Below are 27,285 nucleotides of genomic sequence, written 5' to 3'. Positions count from 1 at the left end.
AAACTTTCCAGTTGTATCTAAGCTCAGGAAACATTTTAATGGCTGGAAATATATGTTGGGGGGTTTGAGGGTTTGAAACCAACAGAACCTCCTCTATAAGAGGTGTGTTGAAATGTTCCAGGGTCTGTATATACACATCAAGACCCTGGTCCTCCCTTGTTGAAAGCATGGCAGACTCCCATCCTTTAATGGCTTCATATCATGGAAGAGAAGTTGGCAACTTCTGAATGCAATGATGACATGGAGCAGAGTAGCTCCAAAGGCCAGAATTCTCTGCAGGAGGGAAAGGATGGTTAAGTGGTTAGTGTTTGGATTCTAATTCAGATTCCACTTCAGATTCTATAAAGAGAATTCCATACTCCCCTTCTTTGGCCAATAATCATTGTTAAGATCGATCTAAGGCCACTATTACCGATTTAATGAATGGGAGCATTCTGAGATTCTTGTGAGGATAAGCATCATCCAACTGCAGAGTCCATTACTGGTTTCCTCAACCAGGCCATGGCTTTCACTTTGCTATATTGCCCACATTTCATAGCAACTTTCAGAAGGGTCTCTTGGGGGATGAGACTATTATTGTCTTAAAGCATTCATCAGAGAAAAGTAGAAGTGAAGGAGCTAGAGTTGTGTACCTTCTCGGATCCTTTAGCATTGGACCAAAAGGTAAAAAGTAGCCATCATTGCTAGTCTGTGGGGGCAAAACCCCAGAATTGCTAAGAGACTCTTATATCACTACATCACTGCACGGAACAGCTGAAACTCCATCCTTTGAAGAATGACTCTGAATCTAGTCACATATTGATTTATTTGGGCTGTGTTAGGAAGTTTCCCCAATTTTTTTTAGTACAGTTAGGATACTTGGGTGGTTGTTTGATGATGCACAGAACTTTATAGGCCTCGGGGTCAGGTATATGTTTTATATTAGAAGGAGAAGGAATTTAATGAAAAGGAAGCAGGTGGTGTGCACCAATGCAAATAGTTCTGGTGTTCCTGAAATATCCAGCATTGTATGGCTTTGTTACTCTTCCTCCTAAGTTTCTTCCATTAGCCTACAAGGAAGCTGGTGGAATGAATTATAGCCCCAGGAGTAATATGAGAGGATTTTTCCATTTGAATGCCTCAAAAAGCTAGGATGATTTTTTTTATTATGTCAGAGATTAAAAGTAATGCATGGATTCTGACATATAACATACATAAGCCCACAGTCTTCACCTCTGGGTGCACAGAAAGAAGAGAGTCTACATTGTGAAAAAGATAATGATATTTTAGAATTAAATTCTAGCTTTGTCTCTAATTAGATATGTGATCTTGGGCACACAACTGAGTTGTAGGCTCCTCTTCTGTGAAACAGTGATCCAGAAGAAGAAGCAATGTCATGCTATATCTCATTTATTATTTTGTTCAATGTTCGTGGAAGGGCTTGCCACATCATTTGTTTGTGCTAAACCATAGGATACCACCCTAGTACTCAGCTCAACTCTTTATTTGGCCAATGACTTCCTTTTGTAATGCTTCTTGACCAAAGGTCAGAGGAAAACCTCTTGGAATTCACCTGCAGAGCTTGTTAAAAATTCAGATTCCTGGGTCTTCCCAGGCTAAATCAGTAGTGCCAGGGGTGGGCCTAGAGACCTGCATTTTTATACACTCCCCAGGTGATTCTTAGGCACACTAGAGTCTGAGCTCCATTGCCAACCAACAGCATGGGTGTACTCTCTGATGGGAGGTCATGTAACTCCCGTTGCCCTCTGCATCCAGTTTGCTGTGTGGGTCTTAGCTCTGGGCCTCTACTGGCTGATTTGGCCACACCTTGTCATCTCTCTAGGACTGTTTTCTTATTTATAAAATGTGGGGGCTAGAATTCTTGGGTTCTAACAATCCATGAAAATTGTTCTGCAGTTACCTGTAAAAGTCACTGCACCTACCCTAACAAATGGTGTTTCTTGAGAGCCTGCTTTGTGCTGGGCATTGTTTGACTTCTACATGTGCTTCATTTATTCTTTATAGTAACCTATGATATCTATGGTCATTCGTGCTTGACACTTAAAGAACTGAGGCTTGGAAAAGTGAAGTCACTTGTCCGAGACTACTTAGTTAATAAATGGAGCTGCAGTGCCGTGGGATTAAGCCGGGGTCATAAACACTCGAAGAATCGCCCAGGTTCCTTTGCCCCCAAAGCTTCTAAAGGCCCGGGGCTTGTCCAGCATGCAGCTCATTCACCCTATGTTCTACTCTCCCAGCAGAGGAGCCTGGTTTTGGTTTCCTTAGATGTTTACTTGGCCTCTTGCTTAAGCATTTGCCTTTCCTACTCAATAACAGTGAAAGGACCAAAAAAAAAAAAAAAAAAAAATCCCAGGGCTGGAAACATTTTGTTTCCTACAAAAAGAATATTTTGCAGCCAGCTCTGTGGTTGAAAGTATTTTTCCTGTGGTCTGGGGATGGGTTGGATCCCATCTCTTCTTGGCCAGTGTCTGAGAACTTAGCCTGTGGCTTCCCATCAAGTCAGTGCATAGTATGCTGCATTTTTTAAATGAGTGTCTAGTGATGTTGAGTGTGTGCACAAGTGGACTGATAGTCTGGGTGTATAAGAATGTGTACATCTACCTCTGGCATTCTCAGAGCAGAGAACCTGGGAGTGGTTTTCCACATGCTGTACATATCAACATAGCTTTTAAGTCTTCATCACTCACGCAACAACCAAACAAATTCAGATGCTGACAAAATGAGAGGAGAGTGGTATGTGAGCCTTGTGTGGATTTGCGAGTAATCATAAAGCCAAGGAATCTGAGATTTTGACCTGTCACATTTCTTTCCATCTTCAAATGTTCAAAACCAAGATGTAGGATTGGTTTGATTAGATGGTGGGGTGGTCTGGGGGTAATGTAGGAAATGGGAATTCTCAGGTCAGCCTCCAGCCTGGCCACTTGGAGAGTGTAAGACACTGAGCTTTGCCCAGCCTTGCATAAGTCTCTTCTTAAAGATTGCATTTTCCTGTCTAAAAACATAAACTTGTTTAAAACAAAACAAAACAGCTGTGTGCTTCAAATAGTAAAAGCTCTGCTAGTAAAAGATGAATTTTGACCAAACAGAATTCACAGATAAGTATTGCTAGGACTAGGTACCGTTTCTTTACTCATAATTTAGTATTTACTCATAATTGAGATGTTTCTAGTAAGACTTTGCAGTGTATGGTAATGCCTAGAACTTTCTAGCTTGACTTCCTTTGTTTGTGCTGTACCTGCCTGGAATGTCTTTCACTTGAAGAAATCCTACTTTTTCTTTGTGGCCTGGCCTGGATAATATCTTTTTTTTTTTTTTTAAACATCCTTCTCAACCACCGTGAAGAAGTGGCTCTCTGGGTTTCCTTTGCACATGGTTGGAAGTGCAGTTACCTGCTACCATTTCCCTGCCACGTTAGGTGTTCAGCTAAATTAGAAGGCAGGGTTGACTCACTCCTAAATGTCCCAGCAGAGAACACATGCCCCACATGTATTTGTTGACTTAAAGGAAATAAACGTCTCCAAGACAAGCTACTATTTGTAACTTCAGAATTCTCTGGTGTAAGTCCTCTATGTAGGTTTCCATGTGGGGACATTTTTGGAACTCAAAGCATCATGGCATCCAGGGAGAAAAGTTGTAGTCACTGGATTTGGGGGCACCATTTGAAGAAACAAGCACATCCCAAGTGTAGAAGGACTTACGAATTTTTTTTGTTTGTACTTTTTGGTAGGGGGAGATGTTAGGGAAGATTTGAAAAGCTATTGGAATAGAAATTAAACCATCAAGAGTGCTTCATCTTAAAGGGGCCGGGATTGAGACAGGGTAGACCCCAGCCCATTCTGAACATCGGTAGCATTGGCTGCAGGGCTGTACCTACCCTGGAATCTGGCAACTGGCCCATCCAAGTCAGCCTGTGGGAAAGAATCACCACAAGGAGAGCAGAGTTCACCAGTGGGGAGAAGCAGGCATTTGCTCCATTTCGTCACACAGGGCAGTGGAGCTATTCTCACGGTAGGGTTTGGGGTGGGGTTGGAGTAGTGGTGGTGAATTTAGTAAACCAGTTTTCCGATGACGAGGATGTTTCTGTTTTTACCCCTTAACAATGAGACAACAACCCAAATAACAGATCCCTCAGTGCGTTGAATGCCAAGGCTAAATGAACTGGTGGAACTTTGTGGCTTTGGCTCTTGGCTTTGCAGGCGTATCCATGCACTGGGGCCATGGCTTGGCAGGAGACAAAGCGGCTGTGTGGGTCCTCAGGGAGCTCTCTGGCTCTGTGGTTTTCTTTGATATGCAACTGAACTTTGGCAAATTTTTCTTCTCAAGTCTGTGTTTATGAGGTCCAGAGGTAGGCAGAGACCCTCATTATGGAGCCCAAAGCCAACAGCAAACTAGAACTCAGGATGTCCTCCCATATTCACACTCTGCTGGTAGGCTAAAGAGCTGGCCCACAAGCTTACAACAAAGGGACACGTTAGGGAAAGAGACCGCTGGCTTCTCTTCCTAGCCTCACAGGGCTCTGGGCTTCACATGGCTCTGAGCACATCTACCAAGTGCTTAACCATCTACCATTGCGCATGTAATTATCCATTTAATTATCACACCTTTGTAGGGTAGCTACTAACATCCCCATTTCACAGGTGAGGGAACTAAGGCACAAAGAGGTTAAGTCATTGTTAATTGTTGTTGTTCTTAATTATTGTTCACTAAGTTAAGGTACAACTCTGCAGATATATCTTAAAATCAATTGGCTTGCCTGAAACACTGCCTCCTCAGTCTGTACCAGTGGGCCACAGATTAAAAAATTACTGGATTTAGTATACTTAGCATTCTTAAGTGTGAACTCACCTTAAATGTAACTAGGCATTGGGCATTTTCAAGTTATATTATTCTTATATTGGAAAATCTATAATTAGGACTTTTCCAAAGTCATAAACAGGTATATAGAAAGTGATCAATTTGGTGAACAAGTGGGATCGCCCATCCTACTAAATCTGCACAGGAGATGGAAAGCAATGTGGTGTTGGGCTGAAAAGAATATAAGAAGTGGGAGGCAGGGATTCCACCAAGATCAAACCAATGGACTCCAGAAGGCCTGAAGATGAGGCTGAGCACCATGGCTTGCATCTTGGCTATAGCTATTCACCCTCTTTCCTACCCATTTCTGTAGGAAAGAGCCTTTGTGCTTTCTACAGCCGCCCCAGGGAATGCTGATGATAACATTAACAGCTGCTGTCTTTGTGACCGGCACATGAAAAGAGCTACACAAACATTTTCTTTACAATATACGATGAGGTGGGTTTTTACAACATGATTACCCTGATCTTGCAGATAGGGAAATAGGCTCAGGGAAGTTAAAAAATGCTTTATTTTTTTTCAGATTGTTTATTTATTTGACACACACAGAGAGAGAGAGAGAGAGAGAGAGCACAAGCAGGGGGAGTGGCAGGCAGAAGGAGAGGGAGGAGCAGGCTCCCTGCTCAGCAGGGAGCCGATGTGGGGCTCGATCCCAGGACCCTGGGATCATGACTTGAGCCAAAGGCAGCTGCTTAACCTGAGCCACCCAGGCACCCCTAAAAAATGTTTAACAACACTCAGTAAATGGTAGAAAAAGGAGCCAAGCTCAGGTCTAACTCTAAAGTGACTTTTAGCCACTAGATTGTTTTGCTTCATAAAGGGCATGGTACACATCTGGTATTTTGCTCTCCCTTGATCTCTTACCCCTTCTTTTAAATTCTGTACCCTGATTTTCTTATAAGGAAATGCCCCTCTTCAAGTTTCAGCCTGGATTATCGAGATAGGCCTGATTGTACCCACTGTCTAGAGGTCTGACCAAAGGAAGAATCACATACCATTTCTATAGAGATTGGTTTGCAATAATCAGTTAACCCAAGCTAAGCCGATTAGAGTAAACCCAGGACTTTGCTGGAACAATTGGAGTTGCTAAATTGGTAGAATGTAAGCCCGGCACTCCTGGTGGCCATCTTGGACACCGTGCAGAAGGAACCCACTTAAGAATGGCAATGAAGTCAACCCAGAGGGAAACAAAACCAAGAGATTGAGAGAATGTTCCATGGGGAAAAAGGAGAAGTTCTGAGGTCATCATTTAAAGCCCTGAGTCCACCTGTGCCTCAGGTCAGTTACCCCTGAACATTCCAATTACATAAGCGGGTAACTTTCCTTTTTCGTTTAGTCTCAGTTGCATTTCTGTGACTTACAACAGAAAGGGTACTGAATAATATACACACTGGATGCTCATAGTTATGTACAAATGTGAGGGCAGAAAAATTCTACTAATGAGAAACTTTATTAAATTGGTGTTTATGTCCTCCCGTTAAGTAGAGGCCAGTTATGATTACTCAGGTTCATCTTCCTCCTTTCTAGATGATTCCATTCTTTGCTTTTTCGCTTCCTCCTTTTATGTTTGCTCTTTCCTTCCTTGGTTTTCTTTTGTCCTTTTCATTATTCACCTCCACTAAAAGCATGAAACTTTTATTAAACAGCTTTCCTTGTTTATAAGCCTCTTTGAAAAGGTTCAGATGAAGAGTAAGTTAAAAAATAATGACTTAAAAGCAATTAAAAAATCATTTCGGGGTTTTAGTTAGCCGTGGCTTCTTTGCCACATATTAAGCTTTATGGAAGTCCTTGATGTCATTTCTTCCACGGCAAAAATACAACTTTTTCTGGTTTAGTCTCACTTAATCATTAATGATGGGCTGTAAAATATTCTTTCCAGTTCAAAAGTGGCATCAAATAAGTAACTGAGATGACATTAGTAATAATTTGGGAAATGTGGTCATTTAGCAAGCTGGCATTTACTGAACATGTACCATGTACTGGACTAGGCTCTGGAAAAAGCCAAGGCGAATAAAACATAGTTTCAAAATCTAGCTGGATCGGCAAGCCTAGGAATCACTGACCACAGTGTAGTGTGATGAGCAGGAAGATAGTAAAAACATTTCACAACTAGTTCTGCACAGGAAGGGACCGAGCAGAATGGATGCCAAGCTTTGGGAAAAGTGAGTTCTGGAGCCACCCCCTCATACTGTGCCTTAGTTTCTGGGTCATGTAGGGGAGGGTACTGGGCCGGTGAAGCAATGGGGTCCTTGAGGACTGTAGGAACAGCAACTGTCTGCCAGGTGGCATGGCATTATTTCAGTATTTTGACAGCTGGAATGGGCTGAGTAAGCCTGGTGGTCATTTGATAATCAAGGCCTCGTAATGGAAGCGAAGAGAGGGGTGACTTTACATAGAGGAGGTGACTTTTAAGTGGGGCTCTAACATAGTTCATTCAGAGGAGAGAGAACAGCCCCTGTAAAGTAAAGGTATGCCTGAAGTGTTTAATGGGCAGAATCAGGTTGAGTGATCAGGAGGGAGAGGGGAGAGGAGAGACTGGAGCAATGAGTTGGCTCAGGTTGGGAAGGACCCACAAAAGAGTTTGAAAAGAGAAGTAGAGACTAGGGAGCCAAGCATGGCTTTCAAGAGGCTAAGATTGTGGTGGTCTGGGGGTAAGGACTGTTGGGTTGTATGCAGGGGTCTTGCTTGTCTGACAGAGAGAGAAAACTCACCTTAAGATTATGTAGCTATATGAGCCATATACTCTACCAGGATACCTCTAATCTGGAAAAGCAAGAAGAACAGGCATTTAAGCCCCAAAGCCTTGGACCGTTGTTTGTCCTGAAGCAAGGAGCTGGGAAGCGGGTATTTTTCAGCGCGTGTCATTGTCCGGATTCCTGAGGCCTTCTGGGTTACTTCAAAGCTGGCCGTTTAGCTTCTTACGACCAGGGACCTCATATCCATCTTTGTTTTCCCTAATGTCTAGCTGAGTACCTGGGACATAGGAGATTCTCAGTAAATATTTGTTGAATTAGTATAACATTAAATAAGTCATTCAGCGCCAAGTAACCATTGCTTATACTTACTGTAAATATAATGGCCTTATATAATTACAAAGTGTGTCTGCCCTTTTTAGGTCCTGTATTTTCGTTGTGGTATGATCTGCTTTCAGTGGCATTCAGCTAGAGCCTCTGCCTGCTCAACAGAAAACTTCTGGCAACAATGAATTGCATATCCTGGGTAGTTTGCAGGCTGAGTATGGCAGAGCACTCACCCTCTCTTTAACTTGACTTTACCTGCCTATACAAGAGACAGGATGCTTCTGTTTATTTATTCAGAGATGGGAAACATAAAAGTAATGCATACTTGTGGAGAAATAATCAAGCAATATAGAGTAATACAGAGTAGGAGGGAAAATCCTCTAGAGGTATATAATCTTCTAGACTTTTTCTATGTGTATGTGAAAATAGGTGTGTGCTCATAATATCTAATGTTCTATAACTTGCTTTCCAGATCTTCCTTACATCATAGATAATCTTGCCGTGTAAATATAGTTACTAATCCTTTTTCATCTCAGCATAGTATTCTATGGTGTAGATGTAACAGAAAGTGGTCAAGAGGATGATGACATTAAAATGAATGAAATATTGTGTTTCTTAAACTCAAAATATGTTAGGTGTTTTTGTTTTTAATTATTTAAAGAAACAAATAACTTTGATCCAAGCTAGAGAAGTAGCAATCAATAGTTTCACTTCAGAAATAGCTGATTTAAGTCTATTATTATTGTAGGCATGCTTTGCTTCGTTGTTAACCTTGTCTAACCCCTTCTAACTGGGACCCCCAAAGAGCATAGGAAACATTATACAAATAATCCATAAAAGTTGTTCTGCACTAGGCTGGACTTAATGGATCTTTAAATATAGTTGTTGTTTTTAAATGTCTTTTAATAAGGCCCGCCTTAATTGGTGCTCTCTCTTGATCCTGATTTTAAAGGGGAATATGGCTCAGAATGTCTCACCCAATAACCCAAGCTCAGAACAATGAGATTCCTTTAGGCCCATCCCCCCCATCCATCCCCAAGATCACACTCCCTCATCATGTGACTTCTGAGTCTGAGATTCTATAGCTGGGTGCCACAGAACTGAGGTCTCCCTGCTCGGCTCTTGAGTTGCTGAACCTGGCTTTTGTTTCTGTTTTTTGCTTCCATTCTCTTTTGTCACCTTTCTTTCTCTTTGGTATCTCAGTTTTTACAGAGTCATGGCTGGCTCCCCTAGGGATGAACCTGCAGTGTCATTAGGGTGGTTACCTCTAATTCGTTCCTCCTTGTTGGGTTAGAACCCTGCCTGAGCACTAAGAAAATTCTTCAGTGTGTAGGCTCTTGTCTCTGTGAAAAAAGCTTTTGTCCTGTAGTCATTAGGCAGAGCTCTAGTTTACTTCTAAAACATGATTAAATCCTTGGGAAGGAGGGGGAAAAGTGGAGGGTTGTTATTTAAGATGGGTACCCTGAGGGAACAAAGGAGAGGCTTTTCGCATTGTTGTGCGTCCTAATTGGGCCAAGCCAAGGTTGCTGTGTGTCATTCCAGAAAACAGTTCCCTGCCTGGTGGGAGGACAGGACAGAGGGGTGACAGATTGAAGCTGACATTGGAAGGCGTGGGACCAGAGTTCAGGACTTTTTAAGGTCACATCTTCTGGACTTGCCTCCTCTCCAACCTCTAAAGGGCCCCAGGGGAGAGAAGAGAGCTTGGACCACTACACTCTGCTCTGTAGTTTCTGACATAAAGAGTTTCCCTCACCCAGAATTGCTGGGAAGGGGCTGGTTTGCTTTATTCCACATAACTCTATATTGCGTGAATTATTTATAGTGAACATGTGTTATTTATATAATCAGGAGAACATAAAACTATATTCATAGTGCAGGGAGGGGTAAAGAAAGAGAAAGCCAATTTTTTAGTGGGACTGGCAAATGGTCCCATAGCACAGTCAGGTCAACATTAAGAATAAAAAGTGCTAGTGGGATTATGATACTTTAAAAGGCCCCTGAAAATTCTGAGCAGGGCTAATCCTTAGCATGGTAACAAAAAGGGAAGACTTTAACATCCCCCCCCACCTCCTTCCTTTGGGGGCTCAGTGCCAGGCTGTGCTGCACCCCGCAAAGTGCCCTGTCTAGACTTCTCATCCCAGGGAACATCTTATGTTGGTCAGTTTTCTGACTTCTTTCATGGTCAATATTCATCTGTATTCGAGCTTCAGGGTCCAGCCTTTCAGGTGAGATTACCTACTGACTCATTCTGGAGAATGTGCTCTGCCTGATGGTACATTTTGTGTTAACCAGGGAGGCTGTCTGAAGACACAGATTTGGTCCAAATATATGGTTCTGTTGAGAATTTCAGACCCTAACAAGTCAATGAGAGGGGGAAGATTGTGACTAGGGACCCTCTGTCACCCCTCAAATCAGACCCCATAAGTGGCTGCCTGATGGGCTCTCTTGTTCTTGGACTTCTATAAATAAAAGTTCTAGGCATGGGAAGCCAGACACTCCCCTATATTGATCAGTAGACTTGTTTGACCTGTACCTCAGTTTCCTCATTGGTTAAATGGGGATAATAATAGGATTTACCTCATAAGGTTGATATGAGGATTACATGTCTTAGCCACAGTGCCCGGCACATAGCAAGAGCTTAATTAATAAATGTTAGCTCCTGTCACTATTATTACCCCAAGTCCACCAAGAGTCCTGATGGTTGAAGTAAGCTCCAAATGGAAACCGGGTGGGTTCCCAAAGAAATAGGACAGCTTTTTAACTCCAGGTTTGTATCAAGCTCTTCTTACCAAGTTCTTTCTAAAGTGCTTTTCCTGCAGATCCCCATTTCTTGAATTATTTCAGTCTATGAGCTTGTTTCTGTGGACTCAAGATACCTTAATTCTTCAACAATACTTGAAAAATGAGTTACTGTATATTTATATATAGTGTAAAATTTAGAAAATATTATTTACAGTCACAGTAAATAATACTAAAAATACAGTGATTAACTGACAGGTCCCCAGTTATGTGCTGACAACACCAGAGACAGTTACTGTATAAAGTTCCAGCTCTCCGCCATCTTACTAAGCTTGTTGCAAAGACTAGTTCAAACTAGATTTAGCTGAAGCCCTAAAGGAAAGGACGGGAATGATATTCTGCTGTCTCTGTTACACTCTCAAACTCATTGGCAATCCTGTCTTGTTTCCTCCTTGTCCTCTGCCCTTTTTTTTCACTGGGGGAGGGCTTTAGGGAAATAGTAAGAATGCTGCATTAACAGAGGGAATTAATTTGACTGTGCTCTGAAGCAAGAGTGTGTTTATTTCCCACTAGCAATAGTTTCTCCACCCATCAGAACAGAGCCAGGGATGTGGTACATTACACAAACCAGTCCCACTTGACCAGCTGTTTTTGGATATGTCAAGCCCAGAGTTCAGCCTCTTTACATAGAAACATGTTGCCTTCCTCGAATCAATTCCTGCGAGACCAAAGAAAATCCCGTGTGGCCCAAGCATGATGTAACAGGGATGTGTGCTTCAGAATTCAAGACACACCCTCGGAGTTCCTGGCATCCTTTTACCATAATAATCACACAGCCACAGCCTTACTTCTGTGACCTTTGCAGGCCCGAGCTGCCTTACCTTGGCTGTCTTTCTGAGCAGGCCTGGACAAGAAGATCCAGCTCTGCTTCCTACAGGCCTGTGGACAGTGCTGGGAAGCCAGGCCTGACTTGCTGCATGTTCAGAGAGCTTAGTGTTTATAGCTGGACAGACCTCCTGTGCATCTTTTTTTTTTCCTGGTCATTTTTATACTCCCGATTTAGGGTAGAGAAAGGGAATAGGTCTTTGTCCCTTGAAATTGCGTGTAATAGTATTTGGTTGCTTTAGTTGGAGCTAGATTAAAATTTCCAAATTTAGATAATAATGAAACCAGCTCATACTTATTTTTTATTTTTTTTAAGTTAAAAACAGTGTTTAAATATGATATTTGATGGCCATTATCTTACTAGGGGTCCAACCAGTTCTTACTTCTTCCTTTAGCCGCACCCAATGGTAATAGTAACAATTTCAGTAATGGCTAGAAATCTCATTTGAAGCCTCAGTGTACAGTGCTACAGCCTGTGTGTGAAATGATACTTTAGCCTTACACACACAAACACACTTGTGTGGACGGCAAAGACAGGTAGATCATTGAGCTGACTGTCCTTCAAGACAGGGGAAGTCACTAATTTTCCTGTGTTTTTTTACCCCCTCCCCCACCGTGGTGGAAAAAAACTAACATTTCTTAGGTACTTATAAAGTACCACATTTTTCATTCATTTCCTTCATCTCGTTAATCTCTGCAATAAGCCCGTAAGTGTGTTTTTATTGTGCTCATTTTAGAGATGAGGGAAGTGAGGCTTGGAGAAGTTGGGGTGCCCAAAATCATACAGCCGACATGTGAAGCCATGATTGACTAAATTCAAAGCATTTTACATTTTGTAATGATGATCATACTTGGCCCCAAGCCGTATTTTTTAGCCTCCTGGGAGAATGATTTGAAGATAGTTAAAAATTAAAGGCTTTTTTTTCAAAGATTCTATTTATTTATTTGACAAAGAGAGAGAGAGAGCACAAACAGTGGGAGCAGCAGAGGGAGAGGGAGAAGCAGGCTCTCCACCGAGCAGGGAGCCCGATGTGGGACTCAATCCCAGGACCCTGGGACTGTAACCTGAGCCAAAGGCAGATGTTTAACGACTGAGCCACCCAGGCACCCCAAGGATAGTTAAAAACTATATTGAGCACCCTTGAGGCGAGCTTTTTGGTGTATATAGTACTTATACGTATGGTGTGTGTTTGTGTGTGTGTGTGTGTGTGTGTAACTGACCCTCAAATCTAATATTATGATGATGCCACCAATCACTACCTGACTGGAAATAGAACTAAAGCTTGCAAAGACAGCCTCCTCTTTAATGTGGAGGTTTAACCACTTATGTTTATCTCTACTCTCTCTCATGATCTATCTGAAATTATTTCAGTTTAATAATAATAAAAAAATATTAACCCAAAAGGGCAAAGACATTGAGAATCATTTTGAGACATCGACAGATTTCAACAAAGTATTGGAAGACAGGAAGTGACAGAAGATTGACAGGGCATAACAGAGGAAACTGCAAACCAAAATGCCTTCAATGTAGTGTAACAGTAGAACACAAGAGGTTTTCTCAGGACTTGGAAGCACCAGATATCACAGAAGGTAGAAAAGATGACAACAGATTGGTTGAAAATTGTATATGAGATAGTTGAACCCCCCCCCCTTGTCACCCTGGACAGCCAGGTGATAAATCTCTCCAACCCAGGTCGGGGGCCAAAATTTATCTTTGGAGAAAATGAATTTGAGAAATTTCAGGCTTGGGACTCCAGACAAAGCCGAGGATATGGGGAGGCATGTGGCTAAATGGGATTATACCTGCCAAATGGTGAATCTTTCTCTGTCCTGCTTCTAGAATGTGGGAACTAGACAAGAGATTGGAGAACTCTTTTCTTTATATACCAGTCCACCTCTGAGAAGGCATCTCTGTGTATTGACATTGATCTCTCTAAACCACCAGTTTACAAATGTTGTCCATATACATAGTATTTCTAATAATATTTTTAGAATAAAATATATTTTATATAATTTAAATATGACTGAACAAGCAAGGATCATTTGGAAATGCTCCTCCATCAAAAAGAGAATAAAACAGAAAAAAAAGAAAAAATTCCATGAGGAATTAGAGCTAATGCAAAAATTCAGAAGAAAAAAAAAGCAAACTACGTAATTAATCTCCGAGAATTAAAGAATTAACAAGAATAGGATGTGCTGAATTAGAAATAGAGGACAAGAAAGAGCTCCTGGAAATTAAAAATATGGTAGCCAACATAAGTTCAGTTAAAGGGTAGAAGATAATACCAAATGATATTATTTGCTATTTCAAAGTATGTATAAGCATTAAGTTCATTAAAAACAAAACAGGGGCACTTGGGTGGCTCAATCAGTTAAGCGTCTGACTCTAGATTTTGGCTCAGGTCATGATCTCAGGGTCCTGGGATCTGCCCTGCATCAGGCTCAGTCCCCAGGGGGGAGTCTGCTTGAGGATTCCCTCTCTCCCTCGCCCTCTGCCCCTCCCCCCCACTCACACACTCTCTCTCAGATAAATAAATAAATCTTTAAAAAAACCTAATCACCTAAAACTGTGAAAATATTTAAAACAGAAAAAGAATAGGGGGAGATAACATATGAATATTGAATCAGGATGTCTAAAATTTTGCCTTGAGAGAATCAGTATCCAAAATGACAGAGTATGGCACTCAAAATGTCTGCACTTCCACAAAGCAAGAAGAACATTGACAAAAACTGTCAAAATCAACTTTTTCAGAACTCTGGAAATTAACTATAGCTTGCAACAATTTGAGGCGTGTTTATTCAAGAAAAGCAGAAGAATCCTGGTAAGAACAGCAACCTTTGTGGCATTTTAACTTTCCTTCATCCCATCCTCCTCCCCCCCCAGCTCGGCAGTGATCTTGAAAGCCCACCATCTTCCAACTACAATAACTTTGTAAGCCAGCAGCCTAACAGCCACTGGAAGAGGCAGAACAGGTTTCCAGCTCCCCAAAAGCCCCATCTGAGAGAATTGTCACTATTTGACCTGTCTGACAGCTCACTGAAAGGTCCATTCTCAGGGCTTGTCCTTTTTGACCTGCCTCAGAGCTCGGTCTGTGTGAACAGCCCTACCCACAGGGAATTTGTTGAAGATAATCAGTGACAGTTACTTGCCATCATGACTGTCTAAGGTCCCATTACCAGGTAGAGGCTGACCAAAAAAAAAAAAAAAAAGAAGAGAAAGAAAGAATTGGGATATGAGATGTCCACAGGGAGCTTTGTAAATGTCCTACATATACCGGGAACCTGGAAGGCTACACAAATGCACAGGGCTTTGCTCATGCCCAGGAAGGACCAAAGAAGACCTTATGCTCTTACTTCTGGCTGACCTTAAGGCTCTGTGCAAGCAAGAAGTAAAGGTTAAGACAGAGTTTTAAACTGCTTGCTGGAGTGTTGAAGGCATGTGTCAACACACAGAGAGACCCTTGGCCAAGGTGGGGAGACTTACTGGTTCAAGGCATTTAGGGAATCTTTTTGATCATTAGCTATTCAATTATTAGTCACTAAGTGATTTCATGTACAAAGGATCCTCAGTAAAATTAGTTGGGTGATTTCTCATCAGAAACCAGAGGCCAGAAGGCAGTGGAATGACATATTCAAATTGCTGAAAGAAAGACTGTCTACCAAGTACTGTATATCTAGCAAAACTATCCTTCAAAAATGAGGATAAAGTAAAAAAAAAAAAATGAGGATAAAGTAAGACACTCTCAGAAATATAAAATCTGAGAATTTGTCACTAGTATACCTGACCTACAAGAAGTACTTAAAGGAGTTCTTCAGGCTGAAATGAAGACACTAGAGGGTAAGTCAGATCCGCGTGAAAAAACAAAGAGCATCAGTAAAGGTAAATACATAGGTAAATATAAGAGACAGTATGAATGTATTTTTTGGTAGTTCTTTTCTTTCCCTATCTGATTTGAAAGACAACTGCATAAAGCAATAAATATAAAACTATGTTGATAACATGAATAAAGATGTAATTTGTATAACAATAGTACAAAAAAAAAGGAGGATAATGGAGCTATATTGGTGCCAAATGTTTGTAAATAATTGAAATTAAAGTGTTATCAGTCTGAACTAAATTGTTTAAAGTTAAAATTTTAATAGCAATTCCCAGAGCAACCTATAAGAAAATAACTCAAAAATTTATAGTAAAAGGAATTAGAGAATTAAAATATACTAGAAAAATATCTAACACAAAGAAGTCAGTAATGGAAAAATAGAGGAGCAAAATCCGTAAGGCACACAGAAGAACAAATAGCAAAATGGCAGACATATCCTACCTTATCAATAATTATATTAAAAGTAAATGAACTAAATAGTCCAATCCAAAGCAGAGATTGGCAGAATATTCCAATCAAAAGCAGAGATTGATAAATATATATATACATATATATGTGTGTGTATAAGTATATGATCCAACAAAATCCTGTCTACGAGAGACACGCTTTAGAGTCAAAGACACAAATTGGTTGAAAGGATGGACAAATACATACCATGCAAATGGTGATATTGTGATTTAGATGACGCAAATATATTTCTCATATATATTTGGTCTTCTTCCACAGTTCCTTGCTCACAGATCCCAAAACTTTTGGCATTTCCTGAGCAATAAGAGAAATGTAGCATCTTTTGTTATAATACTTAGTCGTTTGTCTCCAGTTCCTGAAAATGCTTCAGAGCCATAAAGGTGAAATAGGTGTCTTGTTATTCATGACAAGCCCTTTCCACCACAAATGGGTTTATGTTAATGAAGGTGACTTTTGCAAAGCACCTAAGGATGCAGTCTGGTTGCCAGGAAAACCAACCATGAATAGGGGGTTTGAACTTACAATTTCACACCCTGATTTCCAGGGAGGAGAAACGGGCTAGAGGTTGAATCAATCACCGGTGGGCAGTAAGTAATCATGCCTACATAATGATGCTTCTACAAAATCCAGAAGGAGGTGGTTTAGATAGCTTCCACATTGGGATCCAGAATACTTTCACATGCCACCATGCCACGCCCCAAGTTCCACGAAGACAGAAGGTCCTTTGTTCAGGACCTTACCTATACATTTCTTCATCTGGATGTTAATTAGTATCCTTTAATATACTTTATAATCAGTAATTAGTAAGTAAATGGGTTTTTCTGATTTCTGTGAGTCATTCTAGCAAATTAATTGAACCCAAGGGGGAGGTCATGGGAACCTCTGACTTATAGCCAGTCAGTCAGAAGTATGGATAATAACCCGGACTTGTGATTGGCATCCAGAGTTGGAGGGGTCATTGGAACCTCTGAAATGTGGCCAGTTTGTCAGAAGCACAGGTAACATGAGCTTGTGACTGGCATCTGAAGTGGAAGGCGGTCTTGTGGGACTAAGTCCTTTACGTGTGGAATCTGATTCTGTCTCCAGGTAGATAGTGTCAGCATTGAGTTGAATTCTTGGGTACCCTGCTGGTGTCTGAGAATACCTTCTTGATGTGGGGAAGCCTCAACATACACATAAATTGAAATTGGCTTCAGGAACCCTTTTACAAACAGTAACCCCAAAAGAGAGCTAGTTACCAACATCAGGCAAAATAGACTTTGAGACAAAAATTATTACTGGAGGTACTAGAGGGGTGCCTCGGTGGCTCAGTCAGTTAAGCATCTGCCTACAGCTCATGTTGTGGTCTCAGGGTCCTGGGATCGAGCCCCACATCTGGGCTCCCTGCTAAGTGGGGAGTCTGCTTCTCCTTCTCCCTCTGCCACTCTCTCTGCTCATGCTCTCTCTCTCTCAAATAAATAAAATCTTTTAAAAAAATTATTACTGGAAGCAAAAAGGACTCTCTTTTTTAAAATATTTTATTTATTTATTTAGGGAGTGCAAGTGGGGAGAGGGGCTGACGGAGAGAGAAAATCTCCAGCAGACTCCACACTGAGAGTGGAGCCTGACACAGAGCTAAACCCCATGACCCTGAGATCGTGACCTGAGCCAAAATCAAGAGTCAGACGCTTAACCAAATGTGCCACCCAGGTGCCCCCCAAAAGGACATTTTAAAAGAATAAAAAAGTGAATCCATCAGGAAGACATAACAATAATAAACATATATGCATCTAACAACTGAACCCCAAAATACATGAAGTAAAAACTGACAGAATTGAAGGGCAGTAATAGACAATTCAACAATAGTACTTGGAGATTTAATACCCACTTTCAATAATAGATACAACAACTAGACAGAAGGTCGACAAGGAAATAGAAGACCTGAGCAACACTATAAACCAACTAGACCTAATAGGCATTTGTGGAACATTCTACTCAATGATAGCAGATACACATTCTTCTCAAGTGTACATGGAACATTCTCGACAGACCATATATTACACCACAACCTGAGCCTGAAGGAAACCATGTAAATGTGTCTAGTCACAGTGGAATAAAATTAGTAATAATAATAGAAGAAAATGTGGGGAATTTTCAAATGTGTGCAAGTTAAGCACACACTCACACACACTCCTAAATAAGCAATAAGTCAAAGAAAGCATAACAAGGGAAATTAGAAAATACTTTGAGAAAGTGAGAACAAAAATACAACACACCAAAACTTATGTGATGCAGCTAAATCAGTGCTTGAAGGGAAATTTATAGCTTAACTGTCTACATTAAAAAAGAATTTTATTGCATATAAGTGATACCTCAATAAAATTGATATTTAATATAGAAAGAATGACCCATATTCTTTGACTGTATACATTTGTAAGCTATCTATATATGTGTAGTCACTAAATTCTCTCTGATGTTAGTATAATTTGGGAAAAATCACTAACCCTTTCAAATCTCATGTAAAATTCACTGGGAAAAAAAACGAACATGGTTTTTAAGATATATGAACAAATATTAAGCATATAGTTAACTATATGCATGCCAAAGTATTTAGGGGAAAGTGCACTGATGTTTGCAATTGACTTTGAAAAGCAACAACAACAAAAATATAACATGGGCTGATGGATGGATGGATAGATAAGTGATAAAAACAAGTATAATAAAATGTTAGTGGTAGAATCTACTTGATAGGTTTATGGGTACCTACTATAAAATTCTTTGAACTTTGCTGTATGTTTGAGAATTTTCATAATAAAATGTTGGGAAAAAAATAATAAACTCAAAATGCCACTCTGACCCTGAAGAATTACTATCATCATTTACTAAGTTAATATCCTATTGGTCTGAGGAAATTAATGTTTTCTTTAGGGAGCTAGCACTTTTAGTTTATATACTTTGGGAACCAGATGTATTATAGATAAACATTTTTAAATAATCACCAGAGAGATGTTATAAAAGAGTATGGTGATACTCTATTGGGGAATAAGATCTTGTAGCCTCAGGGCCAAACTTTCTAGGAGAATCTTCTGAGTCTAGAATTATATTTCATTAGCAGTTCAGATCAACTTAATTTCTGCCCCTAATTTCTGTGGGGAAAGTTGTGAAACAGGTCACATGTAGATAAATTAGTAAGTTCATGCCTGCTCAAATATGGTTCATTTTTCCACCTTGTCATTTTCCAGTACTGTATTGCTTCTGCAGATCTTATTCCCCTATTTTGAGAAGGCAGTTTAGATGCCATTAAACTCATTCTCTACTCTCCCCTCATAATCTTGCAAAGCTGTTGGTACCGACACTTAAGCGTTCCGTGGAGAGTGATTTTCCAAGTGATGAAGCAGATTCTAATCAGTATATGATCCAGATGTGGACTGGGAGCTGGACCTCTGCCACCTTTCCCTCCAGCTCTCTTAACACAATGACTAGGGAATTCCTTTGAGGATCTCTGGGTATACTTCAAGTCCTCCTGGCCCTGTGGCCTCCTTCCAGCCACAGAAATCTTCCTGTCTGGAGCATTTCCGGCCCTTCTGTCCCTAGGCTTGGAGTGTTCAGCTCAACCTGAGGAAGAGACAGAAGACTTGAGGTTATCAAAAGCCTGTTGAATTATCTGATGCAAGACTGACTGGCTTGTTTGCCTCCCTGGCTGTCTTCCTGGGCTTCAAAGCAGCTGAGAAAACAACCTTTTTCTAAGCCTTGGACAAGGAGGAAAATCCCTGGCATGAAGGATTTCTGTTGCAGACACTTGGCACAGCTAGAGGAAAGGTTTGTTTAGCTTAGCAATGGGTTTTATTAGCCCAGGCATCCAGTTGAAGTGAGATAATAGGGTCCCTGTTGAAGGACATTTCAGAGTCAGTAGGTTTCCTTCCTTGCTTCTCAGAAGGACCCTTGCATGCTGACGAAAGTATCAGATGCATTCAGCAAGGACATCGCTGCTGAATTCATCAACAACCACATAATCTTGCTGATCACAGAGGAGACTGAAGCAGGGTTAAATAAGTACCAAAATAGGAAATTGCAGATGGTTGTAAATTCGTATTTCTCAGCTATCCCAATTGCTTCTCACCCCAGTTGTCTTGGCTCAACATATTACATTGTCTTTGGGCTCTAAATTTTGTAGCAGAGGGCAGGAATAAGAAAGAAAGCCAGGCCTACCACCTGCCCCTACCGGAAGAATTTCTTCTGCTTATTCTTTTCCTCTGCCAGCTGGTTTTACTCTGCCTTTCACCCCCAACCAATGTGAGATTTGGGGTAGCGGGTGGGAAGGGGAAGGAAATAGAAGAGAGGAAGGATTCATTAGCAGCGTTCAAGGAAGCCTGCCTGGCACAAGAATTAGAGAAGAGAAAGAGGAAGAATTGGTTCCAGATTACCCTCAGCACATGGCTGCTTATTCATGTCTACTTTCCTGAGCCATAAAGGCAAAACTCACTTTTTCCTAAAGTTGGGGCTGTATTACAGGAACTCAGGTAAACTGCCAGGACCAGAACTCTATAAAAGCAGCCTCCAGGATAGTCTATACCCAAGGTTCCTGACATCTTTGTGCCGTCTGCTCCACATTGGCCTTCCTGACCACCCATGAAGGAGAAGGCCTGGTCTGGGTTGCTCCAGATGAGGGGACAGTCACACCTACACTTTGGAAGGACATAGGCACTATCCCTAGAAGGTGTCACCATACTGGAGGAGGCCTGAGGTTTCTATGGTCAGCACTTTCTGTTCTATGGCTCCTTTTCCACTTTGAGCCTCTTAGAAGTGGGATCAGGCCAGGAAAAACATGTGATGCTATAGGAAGCTGAAACCAAAGACTTGACTTTGGACCTGCCCAAGCTGGGAATCTTGGCAGTGATTGACTGGGCAGGCTGCCCTTTTATATGGCATCTTCTAAGTCTCCTAACTCTGGGAAGAGGTGCCAACTAAGTCCTCAAAGTGGGTATGAGTCAGGGCTTCTGAGGGTCACCAGTTTGTGCATTTATTCACTCCTCCATTGTTGGGTTTTATAATTGAGCTTCTATTATATATTTGGCACCGTACTGGAGGTTGGTGGGCCTAGGAGAAGCAGCAATGGTGTTGACCGTCTCTACCTTCAAATGCATGGCAGTGAGCCCAGGTAACATTAACTGTGGAACCATGGAGAAAGCAGTAAGCGCGATTAGAGAGGTATAGATGAAGTGTGATGGGATTAGCGACAGATTACGTCAGGCTGGAGAAATTGGCCTAAGCTTTCCGGGAGGGGTGGCATTTGTATGGGGTTCAAGGAATAGGTAAGACTGGACATTCAGAGAAGGGCAGGAGCAAGGCTGCCAGTGTGGACACTTGTGAACATCCCAGGCGACCTGCATGGGTGCCCTGTCCAGTTCCCTTCTTCGTTTTGAATTGTGCAATATCCATGCTGCAGGAAAAAATGCCTTTATTTGCTGTTATATATTCTGCCTCGTTTGATGTATTACCCCTGAGAGAGAAGTAGATTGATCTGTGCATGACAAATTGGGGCCTACCATCTTGGTGGTTAAAAGTGTGGACTATAGAACCAGCTGGCTTGGGCTGGAATCCTGACTTCAGCGCTTATAAGTTGCCTGCCTCAGAGGGTTGTTGTTTTCTTCATCATCATCGTCATCATCACCCTCACCATGATCACCGTCATCATTACTGTGGGAACCCCGGAAGGCTCCCTCACCCACCCCAGTCCTGTAGGATTTTCCACTGTTTTAGAGCCATTACTCTCCTTCAGGAGTCTTATATTAAAATGCAAACACCGGAAAGGGTAACACTGGAAGGTTTAAATCAGCTGTCACCTTAGAGCTAAAGAGAATCAGTTGACAATTTATTTGCTCAGAGCCAAACAGGCACCTGAAGGGACATAACAGAAGGAGAACAGGGTCTGTAAGGGGAGGCTAGTGAGCTCCAAGGGCTGACTTCCCTTTCCACGTCTTATTTAGAATACCTAGGCCTCTGTGTTTTCACATGTAAATTGGGAGAGACCTTCACACATACAGCACAGGGATAAAGTAAAGAACAGTGAGGAAAATACCCATCAATCATTTTAGGAGCCCACTTTGTACAAAGCACTGGATTGGGCCCTATAAAAGGAATGGGTGTGGGATCAAAGAACATGCCCCTGATCTTGGCAATCCCATCGAGAATTCAGAACATATACCTAAGAAGTAAATTGAGGTAGAAATAGATAGCAATCCTTTAGAAAATGCAAATTCACACAGTGCAAATTGAATCTGCTTGGCCCAACAATAAATGTTTACTGATGAATGGATTGAATGAATAAATGAGTGCTCGGGAAGGAGGAACTCACGGTAGAATGTCAATGTGAAAAAAGCCCAAAGGCCTAAAGGCTTCCCTGTATTGTCTGTGTTCTGCCACCAGAATGTCAGCTCCATGAAAGCAAAGGCCGTGTATGTCTCACCCCCTGCTATATCCCCTGCATCTAGAACTGTGCCTAGCACAAAGGAAAGTGCCCAGTAAATATTTGTGGGTTGAATAAGTACATGGATAGATGGGTGGGTGGCATGAGTAGTGGAAATTATGTCCAGATAGTAGTGGGATTTGGGACCCAGCACACCTATACCTTAAATATTCCTCCAAAGACTTTTAAAATATTGATGACCACTTTCCTTGCAAGAATAGGCGAAGAAAGGAGAAAATATATTCATTAGAGTATAAAGATGAACTAGTCTGATCTGAAGGAAACATTCAAGAAAAAACAACCTGGCTATTTGCAGGGGGGATAACAGCTCACAATATCACACACCTGCCTTGTGGGGCCTTGGGCTTTCTGAGCCACCGTGTCTGCACTCATTCTTGCCCAACTACATATTTCTGTGAACCCTCAGAGGATTCTAAAACCAACTTCACACATTGCACACAGGGTTGAGTATGATAAAAATTTTTCACTAGGGCCCTGGAGTTTTATTAAGCCCAGTCAGACCCTCCCTGTAGGTCATTATTGAAGAAGGTGGGATGATACTTGACAACAGCACAAGTCAGACAATGAGTAGAGCACCCCAAATTTATGGGATGACTGAACATCTAAAACAGAACAGCCCAAATAATCTACTAGGGAAGGTTGTTTGCTTTAGAAAAGGATAATTTGTAGTTTGAAAGGCAGAAAGGCACAAGGGCATGGGGTATCCATTCAAGTGTTCAAAAGGGAAGACTCTGTATGTATCACAAAGATACATGGCAAACATCACCTTTTCTCTGAAATGTGTTGGGCTAGAAAATGAATTTACACTTCCCCTCTCTACTGTGTGACACTGCGGAACCTTCCTGTCAGAATACTCATATAAAAAAAAAAAAAAAAGAAAGAAAGAAAACCCATATTAAAAGCCATATGCACCTTCACCCCAGACCTCTTAACATCATGTTTGCGTTGAAGTGTTTGTGGTCATGGGTTGCTTTGCGTGTTTAACCACTTGATGGTTCTCCTCCAGTTGTTCTCTTATTTGTCGGTTTCCCCTTTGGAATTTAGGCTCCGATCCAAACATGCTGCACCCAGTATGGTTTGCTGAATGAGAAGAAAAGGACCATCACTTGTCTTGTTCCAGATACTGCGTCTCCACTGAAACAACCTGAGACCACACTAGATTTTTGTGAACCACATCCCACAACCAACTCACAGCGAACGGTAGTTAACTAGCGCTCCTAATCCATTTTCTGAATGTTTAATCTCATGTCCCCCATTCTGTAACCAGTAGTTGGTCCTCTGTCCTCAAGGATAAGGCCTTACACGTTTCAATAAAATTTCATTCTAAAATAGTTGTAGGATTTGTCCCAACCTTCTAACTAAACTGAGATTTGTTTTGGTATTATGATGATCTAATCCAATATAAAACCTTTTTTTAAGATTTAATTTATTTACTTGAGAAAGAGAGAGCTCGTGCTAGCATGAGCGGGGGAAGTGGGTGGTGGGGAGAGACAGAGGGAGAAGCCAACTCCCTGCTGAGCAGGCATCCCAACACGGGGCTCTATCCCAGACCCTGGGATCAGGACCAGAGCCGAAGGCAGATGTTTAACTGACTGGGCCACCCAACACCTCTAAATTTTTTGTTTTCTGTTACCATATTCAGCATCCCATTAATGGGTTTAATTACATGATCCACAAGTCCAAATGTCACCTTTTTTAGTAAGGTCTTCTTTTAGTACTGTATTTAAAATTGACCCTTTTCTCTGATCTAATATACTTCCTATAGTCTTTCTCTGCCTTTTTTCCCTCCACAGCATGCATAATCATCTAATATACCATATATTCTACCTATTTGTTTTGTTTATTATCTTTTTCTTCCTTTAGAGTATAAGCTCCATTAGGGTGGCAATTTTTGTTAGTTCCGTTCTCTGGTGGATACCATATTTGTTGTACGGATATGGTTGATTGTATCATTGTCCTTATCCAGGTCAGTAAGAATGTTGAACATTGACAGGACCAAGGCTAGAATCCAGTACATTCTACTAGAGGTTGCTATTGATCTTCTTGTCACGTCCAGATCCACTTAATGGTATTAGCATCCAGCCCAACATGTCTTCCCTTTATCCAGAAGGATATTGAGAATTTGTTACATTTTTTGCTGAAAAATCAGATATTTCATGTTGGTGGTGGCTCTCTCATCTATTAATCTGGAAATTCTTTCCAAAAAAAGGAAGTGGGATTCATTTGACATAACTGATCACTTCCTCTTTCTAACTGCATACAAACCATCCTTTTGATAACCCATTTTAAACCCTACACAGGAAGAACAGGACATTAATCAATGACCTGCCCAAACCTGTGATTCTCTGGAAGGGAGGTCCTTCCAGGTGTGAGGTCCCTCCAGGTGAGGCCCTCCTGGCTTTATTCACAGTGAGCATTGTGTTTGCTGGGAGTGGAAGCATTCAAATGATGGAGGCAGCCCCACTGAGCTAGAGGCTTAGGCTTAGATTCCATTTGTTGTATTACACTGGAATATCACATCCTTTGTTTTCCTGAGTCTCAGATTTTGCAGTCTATCAAGTAAAAATGGTAATATAATTTTCAAAAATATAGTGTGATACTTTATTGATTATTATTTATTTATATCCTTTTGGTTTCATGTCCAATTGCTTCATGCAGACAATAAAGATCTGAAGTTTGGGATATGTTTAGTTTATTTCTATTGCTCTTTGATCTAAAGAATTTATATTTCTTTCCTCCATTTCCTTTTTTCCCATTCTTTCTGACACAGCTGTGGTTGAGGCCCTTGTCATCTCATCCCTGAATTATCACAGTAGCATTCTAATGGGCTCCAGGACTCCTGTCTCTTGCTTCTTCATCTTAGATTCTTCAGTCAGGCTAATTTCCTGGAAGCCAGCTGCTCAAAATGTGGTCTGTGGAGCACAGCATCAGCATCTCCTCAGAGCTTGCTAGAAATGCGGATTCTCAGGCCCCACTCAAAAATCTACTGAATGAGAAACTGCATGTCAGCAGGATCTGTAGGTGATTCATACTCACACTGAAGTTTGGGAAGCACTATCCTCTCTTCTGTTATGCCATTCTCCTACCGAGGGGTATCCATAGACTTCACATTGAACCATCCCTAAACTATCTCTGTCAGAAAGGTTCCGTCTAATTTTCAGGGGAGATGTTTTTGACATGAAGATGCAAATGCCCACCTATACCATCTACTCATTGGTTCTGAGGATGATGAGCAAGTTTATCTAGATAACTTTGGAGCAGGAGTAAAAATTATTGAGAGTTACCTTGAGTTGAATCCTTCCAGTAAAAGTAAAGTATTTTTGTTTTTGATGAGTGAAAATCAAGGGAAGCACTTGGGAAGCATATGTGATGAGTTGTTTGGAAATGTTTTTGTGAGTTTGACCCCGTGACAGGAATTTTATATATTTAATTTAATCCTCACAATAATCCCATTTAGGTGGGTGTTGTTATCCCCATTTTACATGTGAGGAAATGGAGAATCCAAAAGGTTAGGTTGTGCAGAGCCACAATATTGGTTAGAATTCGGGCTATATACACCATAGTAACAAAAACAGTGGGAACTCAGTGGTTCAGGAAAGTGGCTCTATCTTGAGATGGGCAGATAACCCCAGGTGGGAAGCACGGACGCTTTATGAGGTTACCCCACTTCCTTCTCCCATGTTGCTTCATCATCTCCCAGGATGTCCACCTCCATGGGGTTGAAGCTGGTCCCTGCCCTTGGGAAGACGGAAAGGGAAAGTGGGGAGCACATAATTATTTAATGAAAACATAAGTTTTCAAAATATTGGAAGTGCTACCTGTCACTTGTACTCACGGTCTGTCAGTCAAAGCTTGGTCACATGGCCACACCCAGTTGCAAAAGAGGCAAAGAAATGTTGAAACCTGGAGAGTTATTAACTAAAAAGAAGAAGGGAAATTGGCTATGAGGGGAAAATTGCAGGCCTTGCCATAGGCACCAAGCTGATTAGTGGAAGAGCTGAGATTCAAACTCTATGACTACAACCTGTGATCTTTCCACCACATTATACCACCATTTCTCATAGCTGACAGTCAGTAAATGTTTGTTGAACTGAGATAAATTGAGATATTACACATAAGCCTTTTGGTTATTTGAAAGTACTTCTTCCTTCTCTCTTGCCTCCCTGATTACCTAAGTAGCTCTGTGCTAAACTGTCACTATGTTTGACAATGTTACTTTTTAAAGCAGGAAACTGATTTTCATCTTCCTTCAAGAGATTTGTATAAAATAATAAAATAATTTGCCAGTCCTTAGAGCTACTGTGGAACCATATGAAGTATGGTAATCGTTGTTAATGGTAATCATTTTTTTAATGATCAAATGGCTATCCATTTTAAAGGAGGTATTTTGTTAGGAGAATGCCACTGCTCAAAATAGTTTTGATATTGTGTGTTGGCTGGTGTATCAGTCAGCTCTTGCCTCAGTGATGCTTCAGGACAACCATACCCAAATCTCAGAGGTGTGCAGTAATAAGCATTTAACCAATGGGTACCTGGGTCTCCTGGGGGTCAGCTCTTTAGACTGGGGCTGGCTGGCCAGCACTGCTCCAGGTGTCTCTCATCCTCCTTCTGAGAGAGCAGGTTAGCGTGGATATGTTTTTCTCTGGCAGTTAGCGGAAACATATGAGCAAGTGAAGATATGAGAGGCTTCTCGAAGCCTTGGCAGAGAACCTATTAGGAAAGCAAGTTATATGGCCAAAACCATGGTCCAGGACCATAAGAAACACCTACACCTTAAGTAAGAGGAAATGTGGACACATGGCAAATGGTATGAATAGCCTTGGTGAAGAGTTGGGGCCAACAAAGCAAATTATCATGGCTTTGCTTTTACTGAGTTATTTTGAATATTTATAATGAGGGTAAATCTTTATCTTTTGAGGGTAGCTTTGAATTTCCTTTTAGCAAAATAGCTAAATTTCTAAGTAAGTTTAAAGAA

The 27,285-nt window shown here is 41.2% G+C and overlaps 1 protein-coding gene across 3 annotated transcripts in view; it reads left to right on the top strand.

Annotated features, from left to right (window-relative positions):
- RAD51B (RAD51 paralog B) overlaps nucleotides 1-27,285 on the top strand; it is a 567,235-nt gene that overhangs the window by 529,266 nt on the left and 10,684 nt on the right. For 2 of the 3 annotated variants that reach the window (XM_028122656.2, XM_028122716.2), the window contains exon 10: nucleotides 23,355-23,510. The exons of the other annotated variant lie outside the window; for it this stretch is intronic. In XM_028122656.2, the coding sequence (XP_027978457.1) occupies nucleotides 23,355-23,510 (156 nt within the window). The remainder of the gene's footprint in view (nucleotides 1-23,354; nucleotides 23,511-27,285) is intronic. 3 annotated transcript variants of the gene reach the window in all.

The sequence above is a fragment of the Eumetopias jubatus genome, unplaced genomic scaffold (genome assembly GCF_037043125.1).
Source record: "Eumetopias jubatus isolate StellerSeaLion01/CBP00866 unplaced genomic scaffold, mEumJub1_p1.0 scaffold_7, whole genome shotgun sequence".
Classification (NCBI taxonomy): Eukaryota; Metazoa; Chordata; class Mammalia; order Carnivora; family Otariidae; genus Eumetopias; species Eumetopias jubatus.
The sequence above is the reverse complement of the archived record's forward strand: the minus strand, read 5'-3'. Positions and strand labels throughout refer to the sequence as shown.